The 19,542-nt window shown below is 45.8% G+C and overlaps 1 protein-coding gene across 1 annotated transcript; it reads left to right on the top strand.

Annotated features, from left to right (window-relative positions):
- The first annotated feature begins 3,610 nt into the window (after positions 1 to 3,610).
- On the top strand, positions 3,611 to 15,375 carry LOC123740014 (rab-3A-interacting protein-like). The gene is made up of 5 exons (XM_045713946.1): positions 3,611 to 3,908; positions 4,272 to 4,349; positions 7,803 to 8,006; positions 10,452 to 10,580; positions 14,458 to 15,375. Exons 2-5 carry the CDS (start codon positions 4,284 to 4,286, stop codon positions 14,572 to 14,574), a joined length of 516 nt encoding a protein of 171 aa, XP_045569902.1. The 5' UTR covers positions 3,611 to 3,908; positions 4,272 to 4,283; the 3' UTR covers positions 14,575 to 15,375.
- Positions 15,376 to 19,542: the final 4,167 nt, after the last annotated feature.

Genomic DNA, 19,542 nt, shown 5'->3' on the forward strand with positions numbered 1-19,542 from the left:
GTGTCTGTCCTGTTGTTTACCACTAGTGTCTGTCCTGTTGTTTACCACGTAGTATCTGTCCTGTTGTTTACCACTAGTATCTGTCCTGTTGTTTACCACTAGTATCTGTCCTGTTGTTTACCATGGTGTAGAATACCACTAGTATCTGTCCTGTTGTTTACCATGGTGTAGAATACCACTAGTATCTGTCCTGTTGTTTACCACTAGTATCTGTCCTGTTGTTTACCACTAGTATCTGTCCTGTTGTTTACCACTAGTATCTGTCCTGTTGTTTACCATGGTGTAGAATACCACTAGTATCTGTCCTGTTGTTTACCACTAGTATCTGTCCTGTTGTTTACCATGGTGTAGAATACCACTAGTATCTGTCCTGTTGTTTACCATGGTGTAGAATACCACTAGTATCTGTCCTGTTGTTTACCATGGTGTAGAATACCACTAGTATCTGTCCTGTTGTTTACCATGGTGTAGAATACCACTAGTATCTGTCCTGTTGTTTACCACTAGTCTGGTGTAGTATACCACTAGTGTCTGTCCTGTTGTTTACCATGGTGTAGAATACCACTAGTATCTGTCCTGTTGTTTACCATGGTGTAGAATACCACTAGTATCTGTCCTGTTGTTTACCATGGTGTAGAATACCACTAGTATCTGTCCTGTTGTTTACCACTAGTATCTGTCCTGTTGTTTACCACTAGTATCTGTCCTGTTGTTTACCATGGTGTAGAATACCACTAGTATCTGTCCTGTTGTTTACCACTAGTATCTGTCCTGTTGTTTACCATGGTGTAGAATACCACTAGTATCTGTCCTGTTGTTTACCACTAGTATCTGTCCTGTTGTTTACCATGGTGGAGAATACCACTAGTATCTGTCCTGTTGTTTACCATGGTGGAGAATACCACTAGTATCTGTCCTGTTGTTTACCACTAGTATCTGTCCTGTTGTTTACCACTAGTATCTGTCCTGTTGTTTACCACTAGTATCTGTCCTGTTGTTTACCACTAGTGTCTCTCCTGTTGTTTACCATGGTGTAGAATACCACTAGTATCTGTCCTGTTGTTTACCACTAGTATCTGTCCTGTTGTTTACCATGGTGGAGAATACCACTAGTATCTGTCCTGTTGTTTACCATGTTGTAGAATACCACTAGTATCTGTCCTGTTGTTTACCACTAGTATCTGTCCTGTTGTTTACCACTAGTATCTGTCCTGTTGTTTACCATGGTGTAGAATACCACTAGTATCTGTCCTGTTGTTTACCACTAGTATCTGTCCTGTTGTTTACCATGGTGGAGAATACCACTAGTATCTGTCCTGTTGTTTACCATGTTGTAGAATACCACTAGTATCTGTCCTGTTGTTTACCACTAGTATCTGTCCTGTTGTTTACCACTAGTATCTGTCCTGTTGTTTACCACTAGTATCTGTCCTGTTGTTTACCACTAGTATCTGTCCTGTTGTTTACCACTAGTGTCTCTCCTGTTGTTTACCATGGTGTAGAATACCACTAGTATCTGTCCTGTTGTTTACCACTAGTATCTGTCCTGTTGTTTACCACGGTGTAGAATACCACTAGTGTCTGTCCTGTTGTTTACCACTAGTATCTGTCCTGTTGTTTACCACTAGTGTCTGTCCTGTTGTTTACCACTAGTGTCTGTCCTGTTGTTTACCACTAGTATCTGTCCTGTTGTTTACCATGGTGTAGAATACCACTAGTATCTGTCCTGTTGTTTACCACTAGTGTCTGTCCTGTTGTTTACCACTAGTGTCTGTCCTGTTGTTTACCACTAGTGTCTGTCCTGTTGTTTACCACTAGTATCTGTCCTGTTGTTTACCATGGTGTAGAATACCACTAGTATCTGTCCTGTTGTTTACCACTAGTGTCTGTCCTGTTGTTTACCACTAGTGTCTGTCCTGTTGTTTACCACTAGTATCTGTCCTGTTGTTTACCATGGTGTAGAATACCACTAGTATCTGTCCTGTTGTTTACCACTAGTATCTGTCCTGTTGTTTACCATGGTGTAGAATACCACTAGTATCTGTCCTGTTGTTTACCACTAGTGTCTGTCCTGTTGTTTACCATGGTGTAGAATACCACTAGTATCTGTCCTGTTGTTTACCATGGTGTAGAATACCACTAGTATCTGTCCTGTTGTTTACCATGGTGTAGAATACCACTAGTGTCTGTCCTGTTGTTTACCATGGTGTAGAATACCACTAGTGTCTGTCCTGTTGTTTACCACGGTGTAGAATACCACTAGTATCTGTCCTGTTGTTTACCACTAGTGTCTGTCCTGTTGTTTACCACTAGTATCTGTCCTGTTGTTTACCACTAGTATCTGTCCTGTTGTTTACCACGGTGTAGAATACCACTAGTATCTGTCCTGTTGTTTACCACGGTGTAGAATACCACTAGTATCTGTCCTGTTGTTTACCACGGTGGAGAATACCACTAGTATCTGTCCTGTTGTTTACCATGGTGTAGAATACCACTAGTATCTGTCCTGTTGTTTACCATGGTGTAGAATACCACTAGTATCTGTCCTGTTGTTTACCACTAGTATCTGTCCTGTTGTTTACCATGGTGTAGAATACCACTAGTATCTGTCCTGTTGTTTACCACTAGTATCTGTCCTGTTGTTTACCACTAGTATCTGTCCTGTTGTTTACCATGGTGTAGAATACCACTAGTATCTGTCCTGTTGTTTACCACTAGTATCTGTCCTGTTGTTTACCACGGTGTAGAATACCACTAGTATCTGTCCTGTTGTATTTGGTCAGGCCCTGGAAAGTTATTTAACAACTGGGTTTGTTAACAAAACAATGTGTCAAGAGGTTTCACCTTGCCAGAGGAGAGGACTAGTAAACCGTGTGTGTGTGTGTGTGCACGCTTGCACCCCCTGTGGGGCTGTAGCTCTAAACATACAGTTTCTGTGTGAACAACAGTTACTGCATCAGCATGTGGGTGGGGGTTGGTGGGTGTAGCCTCACTATATTTACCGACAAGAACCATCTCGTCTAGTGGACACAAATGTTTCTATTGTATTATATGGCATGGACAACACCCAGTTTATACAGCTTACAGTGGATGTCCATGTTCCTTCCAGGAACTAGTATAGAACAATAAGGGCCACACACTGTTAAAGATCCCTTCCAGGAACTAGTATAGAACAATAAGGGCCACACACTGTTAAAGATCCCTTCCAGGAACTAGTATAGAACAATAAGGGCCCCACACTGTTAAAGATCCCTTCCAGGAACTAGTATAGAACAATAAGGGCCACACACTGTTAAAGATCCCTTCCAGGAACTAGTATAGAACAATAAGGGCCACACACTGTTAGAGACCCCTTCCAGGAACTAGTATAGAACAATAAGGGCCACACGCTGTTAAAGATCCCTTCCAGGAACTAGTATAGAACAATAAGGGCCACACACTGTTAAAGATCCCTTCCAGGAACTAACCAAGTATTTTATTGCTCTGAAATACATTTACTGTACAGGGTAATATATTATTAGGGTAATATAAACATTTTGATTTCAGCTATGGAAACTTGGCCTGCTGTCAACTGAACTGTGTGTGTTTACAGTACATGCCTGTGTAAAGTCTACACACACCTACAACATTCACACACACTAAGTCACGCTACACTTCACATTTTTGATTTGTTTCATCTTATTTCGGCTGCTAAAATAAACCACATTTGATTTTCCTTTGTCATTATTATTACCACGTCATTTATATTTACATTCATTTATTCATCACGTTTTTTTTAAGTTTTTTTCATTTTTGGTTTTTCATTTCTTAAGGATCTTAAGTTAAAAGACGAGGAGTGTGAAAGGCTTTCTAAAGTCAGGGACCAACTGGGCCAGGAACTGGAGGAGCTCACTGCTAGCCTGTTTGAGGTTGGTCCGACCGGCTAATTCATCCCCGCAGAAACACTAAGATTGCCCTCCTTGTGATCAAAGTGTTTTGGCTTCTCTCCTCCCTTCTCTTACGTAGCTAGATTAACAGTTTCCCTCCTCTCTCTGTCTCCTCTGTCTCTCCTCTCTCCTGTTTTCAAAACTCATGTTAGTTTGTAAAGATACTAACCTGCTTTTCTCTGGGTGTTTGGTGCCAGCTGTAACTCTGACTCAGGTTGTCTTGGCTTGTGTTTGGTTGTTGGGCTCTCTGTTTTGTGTGTTGTATTGTGTGAAGAGTCGGTAGGGGTTAGAGGTCAGGGTGATGAGAGATGCATTGTGGGTCTAACGTCTCGTGCCTTCTTACAGGAAGCTCACAAGATGGTGCGTGAGGCCAACATCAAACAGTCGACGGCTGAGAAGCAGCTGAAGGAAGCTCTGAACAAGGTGAGGACTGAACTGTTCACCACCGTGTTCTATACTACTGTGTCTACCAGACTGTTACCCTCATGGAGATGGAGTGGCTGGCCCATCAGATAGTCTTCTAATGACTGTGTGTGTGTGTGTGTGTGTGTGTGTGTGTGTGTGTGTGTGTGTGTGTGTGTGTGTGTGTGTGTGTGTGTGTGTGTGTGTGTGTGTGTGTGTGTGTGTGTGTGTGTGTGTGTGTGTGTGTGTGAAGAGATGGAGTGCTGGCTGATTTATGTGTGCTGCCTCTTCACTAAAGGTATCAGTCACACCACTGCAGCCTCCCGGCTCGCTGTTAATGGAAGCCACAGGGACTGACTGGTTTAATAGCAGGTTGTATCAGTCACACCACTGCAGCCTCCCGGCTGGCTGTTAATGGAAGCCACAGGGACTGACTGGTTTAATAGCAGGTTGTATCAGTCACACCACTGCAGCCTCCCGGCTGGCTGTTAATGGAAGCCACAGGGACTGACTGGTTTAATAGCAGGTTGTATCAGTCACACCACTGCAGCCTCCCGGCTGGCTGTTAATGGAAGCCACAGGGACTGACTGACTGTAGTGCACCATGTCTGGCTGCTTTAATAGCAGGTTGTATCAGTTCTGTGAGTGATAGCAGTAACAGTCCTGTAGATCATATATCAGTCTGACGGTAACAGTCCTGTAGATCATATATCAGTCTGACGGTAACAGTCCTGTAGATCATATATCAGTCTGACGGTAACAGTCCTGTAGATCATATATCAGTCTGACGGTAACAGTCCTGTAGATCATATATCAGTCTGACGGTAACAGTCCTGTAGGCACTCCGTTCATCCACCTCTGGCCTGCTCGCCTCCCTACCTCTGAGGAAGCACAGTTCCCGCTCAGCCCAGTCAAAACTGTTCGCTGCTCTGGCACCCCAATGGTGGAACAAGCTCCCTCACGACGCCAGGACAGCGGAGTCAATCACCACCTTCCGGAGACACCTGAAACCCCACCTCTTCAAGGAATACCTGGGATAGGATAAAGTAATCCTTCTAACCCCCCCCTTAAAAGATTTAGATGCACTATTGTAAAGTGGTTGTTCCACTGGATATTATAGGTGAATGCACCAATTTGTAAGTCGCTCTGGATAAGAGCGTCTGCTAAATGACTAAAATGTAAATGTAAAATGTAGATCATATATCAGTCTGACGGTAACAGTCCTGTAGATCATATATCAGTCTGACGGTAACAGTCCTGTAGATCATATATCAGTCTGACGGTAACAGTCCTGTAGATCATATATCAGTCTGACGGTAACAGTCCTGTAGATCATATATCAGTCTGACGGTAACAGTCCTGTAGATCATATATCAGTCTGACGGTAACAGTCCTGTAGATCATATATCAGTCTGATGGTAACAGTCCTGTAGATCATATATCAGTCTGACGGTAACAGTCCTGTAGATCATATATCAGTCTGACGGTAACGGTCCTGTAGATCATATATCAGTCTGACGGTAACAGTCCTGTAGATCATATATCAGTCTGACGGTAACAGTCCTGTAGGTCATATATCAGTCTGACGGTAACAGTCCTGTAGATCATATATCAGTCTGACGGTAACAGTCCTGTAGATCATATATCAGTCTGACGGTAACAGTCCTGTAGATCATATATCAGTCTGACGGTAACAGTCCTGTAGATCATATATCAGTCTGACGGTAACAGTCCTGTAGATCATATATCAGTCTGACGGTAACAGTCCTGTAGATCATATATCAGTCTGACGGTAACAGTCCTGTAGATCGTATATCAGTCTGACGGTAACAGTCCTGTAGATCATATATCAGTCTGACGGTAACAGTCCTGTAGATCATATATCAGTCTGACGGTAACAGTCCTGTAAATCATATATCAGTCTGACGGTAACGGTCCTGTAGATCGTACCCTATCAGTCTGACGGTAACAGTCCTGTAGATCGTACCCTATCAGTCGACCTTGATAGAGTAAGGCACATTTTAAAACACGAAACGAATAGTTTTCTGGACCGTGAGATACAGTGTGAGACGATGGTGTGAGACTGTGTAAAGCTGTTCCACTCCTCTCTCTGTTAGAACGGTGTGAGACTGTGTAAAGCTGTTCCACTCCTCTCTCTGTTAGAACGGTGTGAGACTGTGTAAAGCTGTTCCACTCCTCTCTCTGTTAGAACGGTGTGAGACTGTGTAAAGCTGTTCCACACCTCTCTCTGTTAGAACGGTGTGAGACTGTGTAAAGCTGTTCCACTCCTCTCTCTGTTAGAACGGTGTGAGACTGTGTAAAGCTGTTCCACTCCTCTCTCTGTTAGAACGGTGTGAGACTGTGTAAACCTGTTCCACTCCTCTCTCTGTTAGAACGGTGTGAGACTGTGTAAACCTGTTCCACTCCTCTCTCTGTTAGAACGGTGTGAGACTGTGTAAAGCTGTTCCACACCTCTCTCTGTTAGAACGGTGTGAGACTGTGTAAACCTGTTCCACTCCTCTCTCTGTTAGAACGGTGTGAGACTGTGTAAAGCTGTTCCACACCTCTCTCTGTTAGAACGGTGTGAGACTGTGTAAAGCTGTTCCACTCCTCTCTCTGTTAGAACGGTGTGAGACTGTGTAAAGCTGTTCCACACCTCTCTCTGTTAGAACGGTGTGAGACTGTGTAAAGCTGTTCCACTCCTCTCTCTGTTAGAACGGTGTGAGACTGTGTAAAGCTGTTCCACACCTCTCTCTGTTAGAACGGTGTGAGACTGTGTAAAGCTGTTCCACTCCTCTCTCTGTTAGAACGGTGTGAGACTGTGTAAACCTGTTCCACTCCTCTCTCTGTTAGAACGGTGTGAGACTGTGTAAAGCTGTTCCACACCTCTCTCTGTTAGAACGGTGTGAGACTGTGTAAAGCTGTTCCACTCCTCTCTCTGTTAGAACGGTGTGAGACTGTGTAAAGCTGTTCCACTCCTCTCTCTGTTAGAACGGTGTGAGACTGTGTAAACCTGTTCCACTCCTCTCTCTGTTAGAACGGTGTGAGACTGTGTAAACCTGTTCCACACCTCTCTCTGTTAGAACGGTGTGAGACTGTGTAAACCTGTTCCACTCCTCTCTCTGTTAGAACGGTGAGACTGTGTAAACCTGTTCCACACCTCTCTCTGTTAGAACGGTGTGAGACTGTGTAAAGCTGTTCCACTCCTCTCTCTGTTAGAACGGTGTGAGACTGTGTAAACCTGTTCCACTCCTCTCTCTGTTAGAACGGTGTGAGACTGTGTAAAGCTGTTCCACTCCTCTCTCTGTTAGAACGGTGTGAGACTGTGTAAAGCTGTTCCACTCCTCTCTCTGTTAGAACGGTGTGAGACTGTGTAAACCTGTTCCACTCCTCTCTCTGTTAGAACGGTGTGAGATGAGACAGAAGATAGACCTGTATCTGTATGGGTTATTTTTGTGTGATGTTCCCCCCCAGATTGATGTGCTCCAGGCGGAGGTGTCTGCCCTGAAGACCTTGGTCCTGTCCACGTCCCCCACCTCCCCCTGTCACGACCTTCCTGGGGGCTCCAAGGCCCCCTTCAAGAAGGGCCACGGCCGCAACAAGAGTACCAGCAGCGCCATGCTGGGCAGCGGGCAGGACCTGAGTGCCACACAGCCCATCATACGAGACTGCAGAGAGGTAACACACACGGACGTAAACACACACACACACACACACACACACACACACACACACACACACACACACACACACACACACACACACACACACACACATATTTCCCTCATTAAAATGCAAATCAATTTATAACATTTTTGACATGCGTTTTTCTGGATTTTTTTGTTGTTATTCTGTCTCTCACTGTTCAAATAAACCTACCATTAAAATTATAGACTGATCCTTTCTTTGTCAGTGGGCAAACGTACAAAATCAGCAGGGGATCAAATACTTTTTCCCTCACTGTATGAGTTAAAGATGACAGAAACATGCCTCTGCAGACAGAACTACTGTATGTTTAGTTGCTGGGTATAGAATATCCAGGTCAACCGTAAGGAACCATGTGTTCTTTGTGTTAAACTGCCTATTTGGAAATGGAGTAGGTCTATAGATCCCAAAGGTTGCTGGTTCGAATCCCCGAGCAGACAAGTTAAAATCTGTCCTTCTGCCCCGGAACAAGGCAGTTAACCCACTTTTCCCCTGTAGGCCGTCATTGTAAGTAACAATTTGTTCTTAACTGACTTGCCTAGTTAAATACAGGTTCAAAATATGCAGTGGAGGCGAAAGCAGTTAATGACCATGACCTCAGTGTTCCTACTGTAGGTGACAGTGTTACAGTAAGTTTGAGACCTGCCCAGTGTGATATCATCAGAAATAATGCATGTCATGAATAGATTTTTCTACTGTAGGAGCTTTTTAGTCATGGTTTCTTTGGCCACTTTCCCTGTCTGCCCCTGTTACTGTTGACACCAGATTTCAGCCACACCTGTACATTGAAAAAGCTCACAGACCCTCTCTCTGTCTCTGTCTCTCCCTCCCGATATCTCTTTCTCTCCCCGTCTCTCCCCTGCTCCCTCCCTTCCTCCCTCCCTGACTCTCTCTCATACGGTAATGTCTGTGGGTCAGTGAAACCTTACCCAGAGTTAAATCACATCCATCAGCCTTCTCCTTTACTGCTCTCTCCTCATCTTCTCTCTGCTGCTGAGGGCTAGGGGTATTATTCTACCTATTTCCTCCTTCCTCTCTCTCTCTCTCTCCCCCTCCTCTCTCTCTCTCTCCCTTCCTCTCTCGCTCTCTCTCCCCTTCCTCTCCCCTTCCTCTCTCTAGCTCTCTCCCTCTCCCCTTCCTCTCTCTAGCTCTCTCCCTCTCCCCTTCCTCTCTCTAGCTCTCTCCCTCTCCCCTTCCTCTCTCTAGCTCTCTCTCTCCCCTTCCTCTCTCTAGCTCTCTCTCTCTCCCCTTCCTCTCTCTAGCTCTCTCTCTCCCCTTCCTCTCTCTAGCTCTCTCTCTCCCCTTCCTCTCTCTAGCTCTCTCTCTCCCCTTTCTCTCTCTGTCTCTGTCTCTGTCTGTCTCTCTCTGTCTGTCTCTCTCTCTGTCTCTCCATCCATCCACCCACCCACCCACCCTTCCTCTCTCGCTGTTTGCAGGGACCCTCATGAAGCTGGACTATTAGTAGTTATCATGCATGAATAGGAGTGAAACCGAGAGCTGTGAGCACTGTAATGCAGCAGGAATGAATCATCCATAACTATCTTCCTGGAGGAGGCTGAAGAGGGGATCTGGATGTGGTCTGTTGGTGTGTGTAAGTTATGTTGTTGAGCTATGTGTGTGACATTAAAGTGTCTACTTTGCTCCTCCTCCTCTTCCTCCACCCCTACTCTTCTTCCTCCACCCTCTACTCCTCTTCCTCCACCCCCTACTCCTCTTCCTCCACCCCCTACTCCTCTTCCTCCACCCCCTACTCCTCTTCCTCCACCCCTACTCTTCTTCCTCCACCCCTACTCCTCTTCCTCCACCCTCTACTCTTCTTCCTCCACCCCTACTCCTCTTCCTCCACCCCCTACTCCTCTTCCTCCACCCCCTACTCCTCTTCCTCCACCCCTACTCCTCTTCCTCCACCCCCTACTCTTCTTCCTCCACCCCCTACTCTTCTTCCTCCACCCCCTACTCTTCTTCCTGCACCCCTACTCCTCTTCCTCCACCCCCTATTCCTCTTCCTCCACCCCCTATTCCTCTTCCTCCACCCTCTACTCCTCTTCCTCTACTCCTCTTCCTCCACCCCCTACTCCTCTTCCTCCACCCCCTACTCCTCTTCCTCCACCCCCTACTCCTCTTCCTCCACCCCTACTCTTCTTCCTCCACCCCTACTCTTCTTCCTCCACCCCCTACTCTTCTTCCTCCACCCCCTACTCTTCTTCCTCCACCCCCTACTCTTCTTCCTGCACCCCTACTCCTCTTCCTCCACCCCCTATTCCTCTTCCTCCACCCCCCTATTCCTCTTCCTCCACCCTCTACTCCTCTTCATCCACCCCCTACTCCTCTTCCTCCACCCCCTACTCCTCTTCCTCCACCCCCTACTCCTCTTCCTCCACCCCTACTCCTCTTCCTCCACCCCCTACTCCTCTTCAGCTGGACAGTCTGCTGTTTAGTGAGTTTAAGTTGTGGAAGGAGGAGCCCAGTCTGGAGAGGAACAGCTCCTTCTTGGAGAGAGTCTACAGCGAGGACATCTACCCCTGTCTCACCTTCTCCAAGAGTGAGGTACACGCCACACCTCCTCCAGGAGTGAGGTACACACCACACCACCTCCTAGAGTGAGGCACACACCACACCACCTCCAGGAGTGAGGTACACACCACACCACCTCCAGGAGTGAGGCACTCACCACACCACCTCCAGGAGTGAGGTACACACCACACCACCTCCAGGAGTGAGGTACACACCACACCACCTCCAGGAGTGAGGCACACACCACACCACCTCCAGGAGTGAGGCACACACCACACCACCTCCAGGAGTGAGGCACACACCACACCACCTCCTAGAGTGAGGCACACACCACACCACCTCCTAGAGTGAGGCACACACCACACCACCTCCAGGAGTGAGGTACACACCACACCACCTCCAGGAGTGAGGCACACACCACACCACCTCCAGGAGTGAGGCACTCACCACACCACCTCCAGGAGTGAGGTACACACCACACCACCTCCAGGAGTGAGGCACACACCACACCACCTCCAGGAGTGAGGCACACACCACACCACCTCCAGGAGTGAGGCACACACCACACCACCTCCTAGAGTGAGGCACACACCACACCACCTCCTAGAGTGAGGCACACACCACACCACCTCCAGGAGTGAGGTACACACCACACCACCTCCAGGAGTGAGGCACACACCACACCACCTCCAGGAGTGAGGCACTCACCACACCACCTCCAGGAGTGAGGTACACACCACACCACCTCCAGGAGTGAGGTACACACCACACCACCTCCAGGAGTGAGGCACACACCACACCACCTCCAGGAGTGAGGCACACACCACACCACCTCCAGGAGTGAGGCACACACCACACCACCTCCAGGAGTGAGGCACACGCCACACCACCTCCAGGAGTGAGGCACACGCCACACCTCCTCCAGGAGTGAGGCACACGCCACACCTCCTCCAGGAGTGAGGCACACGCCACACCTCCTCCAGGAGTGAGGCACACGCCACACCTCCTCCAGGAGTGAGGCACACGCCACACCTCCTCCAGGAGTGAGGCACACGCCACACCTCCTCCAGGAGTGAGGCACACGCCACACCTCCTCCAGGAGTGAGGCACACGCCACACCTCCTCCAGGAGTGAGGCACACGCCACACCTCCTCCAGGAGTGAGGCACACGCCACACCTCCTCCAGGAGTGAGGCACACGCCACACCTCCTCCAGGAGTGAGGCACAGTAATGCCCAGTGAAGGATGTATGATAGTTCATAAAGGCCTATTCTGTGTCCTGCATGTCATCAGCTCTATGATGAAGAAAACTCATTCAAAATCCTAAATGAATCTAGCTGTTAACATTGTTTTACAAAGTGCTCTCTGTTTTGTCTGGTTTCACCAAGTACCCTCTGGGCTTCCGTAGTGACCGGATGGACTCACCAGTCTGAACTTCTTTCACTCCTTTGTACCTGTGGTCGTATCCGTATTCCAGCAGGGAGCCAGTATAATGTCTGACTGGAGCTGTTATAACTGAGTATGTGTATTCCAGCAGGGAGCCAGTATAATGTCTGACTGGAGCTGTTATAACTGAGTCTGTGTATTCCGGCAGGGAGCCAGTATAATGTCTGACTGGAGCTGTTATAACTGAGTCTGTGTATTCCGGCAGGGAGCCAGTATAATGTCTGACTGGAGCTGTTATAACTGAGTCTGTGTATTCCGGCAGGGAGCCAGTATAATGTCTGACTGGAGCTGTTATAACTGAGTCTGTGTATTCCGGCAGGGAGCCAGTATAATGTCTGACTGGAGCTGTTATAACTGAGTCTGTGTATTCCGGCAGGGAGCCAGTATAATGTCTGACTGGAGCTGTTATAACTGAGTCTGTGTATTCCGGCAGGGAGCCAGTATAATGTCTGACTGGAGCTGTTATAACTGAGTCTGTGTATTCCGGCAGGGAGCCAGTATAATGTCTGACTGGAGCTGTTATAACTGAGTCTGTGTATTCCGGCAGGGAGCCAGTATAATGTCTGACTGGAGCTGTTATAACTGAGTCTGTGTATTCCGGCAGGGAGCCAGTATAATGTCTGACTGGAGCTGTTATAACTGAGTCTGTGTATTCCGGCAGGGAGCCAGTATAATGTCTGACTGGAGCTGTTATAACTGAGTCTGTGTATTCCGGCAGGGAGCCAGTATAATGTCTGACTGGAGCTGTTATAACTGAGTCTGTGTATTCCGGCAGGGAGCCAGTATAATGTCTGACTGGAGCTGTTATAACTGAGTCTGTGTATTCCGGCAGGGAGCCAGTATAATGTCTGACTGGAGCTGTTATAACTGAGTCTGTGTATTCCGGCAGGGAGCCAGTATAATGTCTGACTGGAGCTGTTATAACTGAGTCTGTGTATTCCGGCAGGGAGCCAGTATAATGTCTGACTGGAGCTGTTATAACTGAGTCTGTGTATTCCGGCAGGGAGCCAGTATAATGTCTGACTGGAGCTGTTATAACTGAGTCTGTGTATTCCGGCAGGGAGCCAGTATAATGTCTGACTGGAGCTGTTATAACTGAGTCTGCTATTAGATGATGGTGTCCTCTATCACCAGAACTAACAGCTGCCTCTCGTGTTATCATTAGTATTCTGTACTAGTGTTGTCACCATACCACCATTTGAACTTTCAACCCAATACCAGCTTTACTATCACGATACTCTATTGCATCACAATACTTGATACCAAAACTATAGCACACAAAGAAAAGGTGTATTAGCCAAAGTTACAGAATGGCACTTGATCCAGACAGGTAAACTCAGCTTTTGAGTTCAATATCGTTACATTTGAAATGTTTTACGTCAACATTTTTCGGAGGACAGCCTTGTATGTAGTAATGAATAAATGATACAATCATACAATCAATTAGACTTTTACCAATCTGACTCCATAACAACATAATGCTAATCATTTATTTGAATGGTACATCTCTATTGGTTAACTGGGTAAATCAAGACGTAACCTAGGTCTATTTACGATACAGGTGAATGCATATTATTCAATAGGAGTGTGTGTATTCATTGAGTTATTCAGCTTGTTTTGGCTGATTTCATGAGGCTACAGATGACAAACAATCCCTTCCATTTAGGACTTATTGGCAACTGCTAAGAGAACATATTTTATTGTACTGATTAACAACATTTGCATAGAAAAATGCAATCTCTTCTTTATAGCGCTGTCTCTTTAATAAATGAGTGTAATTTGTGAGGCAGAATGTGGCTGTGGAAACCAGGAGGCAAAGGAGGGAATTTAGATTGTGGTGCTGCGAGGGAGACTAAGTCAATTAATAACGTTTTTGGTGACAATCAGCTTTGAAATCAGCGTATTTTGCATTATGGCTTGGATGTTATCACAAAGTACTAGGGTAGTGAATTCAGCTGTAGTCTAGTAAGGAAAGTTAGCCTACATTTAAACCTGGACGCTACCGGTATTGTCCTGCATTGTAAATGTTTTCTGGCCTGTATGGACATTGTTTTGCGAACCGTAATGAACAATTTTATTACGGTCTGTGTGGCATTATTCAAGCGTGTCAGTGTCTGTGCAGCATGAGTGGGGACTGTGAAGCTAATGCAGCCCAGAACAGTCTAAAAAGTACAGAAGTTTCGGTATACCCTGCAACACTATTCTGTACTCTGAATAGACTGATCTGTTACACTGTCCTCTTGTGGCAGAATAGAGGTACTGAGAGTTGAGAAAAACTGACACTTACTGAAAGAAGTATTTAGAAATGTTGAATAAAACTAGAAGTAACTGAAGCGGTACTGTCTATACATATACTGTACTTTCACCCTGACCCCTAACATCTGACCTCATCTTGGAGGCTGTGGACTTACGGTGGGCTTCCTGCCTTAGAGCACTTTCAACCTGACCTCTAACCTCTCCTGTAGCTGGGGTCGGCCATCTTGGAGGCAGTGGAGAGGAACACGCTCAGTGTGGAGCCGGTGGGCTTCCAGACGCTGCCTGTCGTCAAGGCCTCTGCTGTGGAGTGTGGAGGACCAAAGTGAGTACACTACAACTACCCCAGTTAACACGCTGACGACTACCCCAGCTAACACGCTGACGACTACCCCAGCTAACACGCTGACGACTACCCCAGCTAACACGCTGACGACTACCCCAGCTAACACGCTGACGACTACCCCAGCTAACACGCTGACGACTACCCCAGTTAACACGCTGACGACTACCCCAGTTAACACGCTGACGACTACCCCAGCTAACACGCTGACGACTACCCCAGCTAACACGCTGACGACTACCCCAGCTAACACGCTGACGACTACCCCAGCTCACACGCTGACGACTACCCCAGCTCACACGCTGACGACTACCCCAGCTCACACGCTGACGACTACCCCAGCTCACACGCTGACGACCACCCCAGCTCACACGCTAGCCCAGCTCACACGCTGACGACTAGCCCAGCTCACACGCTGACGACTAGCCCAGCTCACACGCTGACGACTAGCCCAGCTAACGACTACCCCAGCTAACACGCAAACGACTACCCCAGCAAACGACTACCCCAGCTAACACGCAAACGACTACCCCAGCAAACGACTACCCCAGCTAACACACTAACGACTACCCCAGCTAACACACTAACGACTACCCCAGCTAACCTCTATGGGCTAGGTGGGACGCTTGCGTCCCACCTACTCAACAGCCAGTTGAATCCTGTGGCGCGTTATTCAAATCCTTAGATATGCTATTACTTCAATTTTTCAAAAATATGACTATTTTACACCATTTTAAAGACAAGACTCTCGTTAATCTAACCACACTGTCCGATTTCAAAAAGGCTTTACAACGAAAGCAAAACATTAGATTATGTCAGCAGACTACCCAGCCAGAAATAATCAGACACCCATTTTTCAAGCTAGCATATAATGTCACATAAACCCAAACCACAGCTAAATGTAGAACTAACCTTTGATGATCTTCCTCAGATGACAATCTTAGGACATTATGTTATACAATACATGCATGTTTTGTTCAATCAAGTTCATATTTATATCAAAAACCAGCTTTTTACATTTGCATGTGACTAGCATGTGACTAGCATTCCCACCGAACACTGCCGGTGAATTTACTAAATTACTCACGATAAACGTTCACAAAAAGCATAACAATTATTTTAAGAATTATAGATACAGAACTCCTCTATGCACTCGATATGTCCGATTTTAAAATAGCTTTTGGTGAAAGCACATTTTGCAATATTCTCAGTAGATAGCCCGGCATCACAGGGCTAGATATTTAGACACCCAGCAGGTTTAGCACTCATCAAAGTCAGATTTACTATAAGAAAAATGTTCTTACCTTTGTTGTCTTCGTCAGAATGCACTCCCAGGACTTCTACTTCAATAACAAATGTTGGTTTGGTCCAAAATAATCCATCGTTATATCCAAACAGCGGCGTTTTGTTCGATGCGTTCTAGACACTATCCTAAAGGCTAAATAAGGGTGACGAGCATGGCGCAATTCGTGACCAAAAAATTCTAAATATTCCATTACAATATTTCGAAGCATGTCAACCGCTGTTTAAAATCAATTTTTATGCCATTTTTCTCATAAAAAGCGATAATATTCCGACCGGGAATCTGCGTTTAGATAAACAGACAAAGGAAAACAAACCATTCGGGTCGAAGCGGGCACGCGCCTAAGCCCATAGTACTCTGAGTGGCCACTTGCCAAAAGCGATAAAGTGTTTCAGCCAGAGCCTGCCTCGATATCGTTCAACGTTTTCCCGGGCTCTGAGACCCTATGGAAGACGTAGGAAGTGTCACGTTATTGCACAGATCCTGAGTCTTCAATAAAAAGAGCCAAGATGAAACACTACTTCTCAGACAGGCCACTTCCTGCTTGAAATCTTCTCAGGTTTTGGCCTGCCATAGGAGTTCTGTTATACTCACAGACACCATTCAAACAGTTTTAGAAACTTTAGGGTGTTTTCTATCCAAAGCCAATAATTATATGCATATTCTAGTTACTGGGCAGGTGTAGTAACCAGATTAAATCGGGTACGTTTTTTTATCCAGCCGTGCAAATACTGCCCCCTATCCCCAACAGGCTAACACACCAACGACTACCCCAGCTAACACACCAACGACTACCCCAGCTAACACACCAACGACTACCCCAGCTAACACACCAACGACTACCCCAGCTAACACACCAACGACTACCCCAGCTAACACACTAACGACTACCCCAGCTAACACACTAACGACTACCCCAGCTAACACACTAACGACTACCCCAGCTAACACACTAACGACTACCCCAGCTAACACACTAACAACTACCCCAGCTAACACACTAACGACTACCCCAGCTAACACACTAACGACTACCCCAGCTAACACACTAGCGACTACCGCTGCTCATTGTTTACAAAAATTCAGGGTGCAGGGTTTGTAGTGAGTAGGCTGGTACTACTACTACTACTACTACTACTACTACTACTACTACTACTACTACTACTACTACTACTACTACTATAGACAGACAGATGAAAGATGTGCAATTCTCTGCAAAGTTGACAGGAATTATCAGTAACCATCATACAGTTGTCTATATCATTCATTCACCCTACCGTTTTCTCTTCAGCTCTTCATTTTGTTCACTGCTATTTTCTGTATGTGCCTCAGTCACATTCTAACATGTTCCTCCACTGTTCCCTCTGTTTAATATGCCTCACATTCTAACATGTTCCTCCACTGTTCCCTCTGTTTAATATGCCTCACATTCTAACATGTTCCTCCACTGTTCTCCATGTTCCCTCTGTTTAATATGCCTCACATTCTAACATGTTCCTCCACTGTTCTCCATGTTCCCTCTGTTTAATATGCCTCACATTCTAACATGTTCCTCCACTGTTCTCCATGTTCCCTCTGTTTAATATGTCTCACATTCTAACATGTTCCTCCACTGTTCTCCATGTTCCCTCTGTTTAATATGCCTCACATTCTAACATGTTCCTCCACTGTTCTCCATGTTCCCTCTGTTTAATATGCCTCACATTCTAACATGTTCCTCCACTGTTCTCCATGTTCCCTCTGTTTAATATGCCTCACATTCTAACATGTTCCTCCACTGTTCCCTCTGTTTAATATGCCTCACATTCTAACATGTTCCTCCACTGTTCTCCATGTTCCCTCTGTTTAATATGCCTCACATTCTAACATGTTCCTCCACTGTTCCCTCTGTTTAATATGTCTCACATTCTAACATGTTCCTCCACTGTTCCCTCTGTTTAATATGTCTCACATTCTAACATGTTCCTCCACTGTTCCCTCTGTTTAATATGTCTCACATTCTAACATGTTCCTCCATGTTCCCTCTGTTTAATATGCCTCACATTCTAACATGTTCCTCCACTGTTCCCTCTGTTTAATATGCCTCACATTCTAACATGTTCCTCCACTGTTCTCCATGTTCCCTCTGTTTAATATGCCTCACATTCTAACATGTTCCTCCACTGTTCCCTCTGTTTAATATGCCTCACATTCTAACATGTTCCTCCATGTTCCCTCTGTTTAATATGCCTCACATTCTAACATGTTCCTCCATGTTCCCTCTGTTTAATATGCCTCACATTCTAACATGTTCCTCCACTGTTCTCCATGTTCCCTCTGTTTAATATGCCTCACATTCTAACATGTTCCTCCACTGTTCCCTCTGTTTAATATGCCTCACATTCTAACATGTTCCTCCATGTTCCCTCTGTTTAATATGCCTCACATTCTAACATGTTCCTCCACTGTTCCCTCTGTTTAATATGCCTCACATTCTAACATGTTCCTCCACTGTTCTCCATGTTCCCTCTGTTTAATATGCCTCACATTCTAACATGTTCCTCCACTGTTCCCTCTGTTTAATATGCCTCACATTCTAACATGTTCCTCCACTGTTCTCCATGTTCCCTCTGTTTAATATGCCTCACATTCTAACATGTTCCTCCACTGTTCTCCATGTTCCCTCTGTTTAATATGCCTCACATTCTAACATGTTCCTCCACTGTTCTCCATGTTCCCTCTGTTTAATATGCCTCACATTCTAACATGTTCCTCCACTGTTCCCTCTGTTTAATATGCCTCACATTCTAACATGTTCCTCCACTGTTCTCCATGTTCCCTCTGTTTAATATGCCTCACATTCAAACATGTTCCTCCACTGTTCTCCATGTTCCCTCTGTTTAATATGCCTCACATTCTAACATGTTCCTCCACTGTTCCCTCTGTTTAATATGTCTCACATTCTAACATGTTCCTCCACTGTTCCCTCTGTTTAATATGCCTCACATTCTAACATTTTCCTCCACTGTTCTCCATGTTCCCTCTGTTTAATATGCCTCACATTCTAACATGTTCCTCCACTGTTCCCTCTGTTTAATATGCCTCACATTCTAACATGTTCCTCCACTGTTCTCCATGTTCCCTCTGTTTAATATGCCTCACATTCTAACATGTTCCTCCACTGTTCCCTCTGTTTAATATGCCTCACATTCTAACATGTTCCTCCACTGTTCCCTCTGTTTAATATGTCTCACATTCTAACATGTTCCTCCACTGTTCTCCATGTTCCCTCTGTTTAATATGCCTCACATTCTAACATGTTCCTCCACTGTTCCCTCTGTTTAATATGCCTCACATTCTAACATGTTCCTCCACTGTTCCCTCTGTTTAATATGCCTCACATTCTAACATGTTCCTCCACTGTTCTCCATGTTCCCTCTGTTTAATATGCCTCACATTCTAACATGTTCCTCCACTGTTCCCCTCTGTTTAATATGCCTCACATTCTAACATGTTCCTCCACTGTTCTCCATGTTCCCTCTGTTTAATATGCCTCACATTCTAACATGTTCCTCCACTTGTTCCCTCTGTTTAATATGCCTCACATTCTAACATGTTCCTCCACTGTTCTCCATGTTCCCTCTGTTTAATATGCCTCACATTCTAACATGT

Source organism: Salmo salar, unplaced genomic scaffold (genome assembly GCF_905237065.1).
Source record: "Salmo salar unplaced genomic scaffold, Ssal_v3.1, whole genome shotgun sequence".
In the NCBI taxonomy this organism is placed as follows: Eukaryota; Metazoa; Chordata; class Actinopteri; order Salmoniformes; family Salmonidae; genus Salmo; species Salmo salar.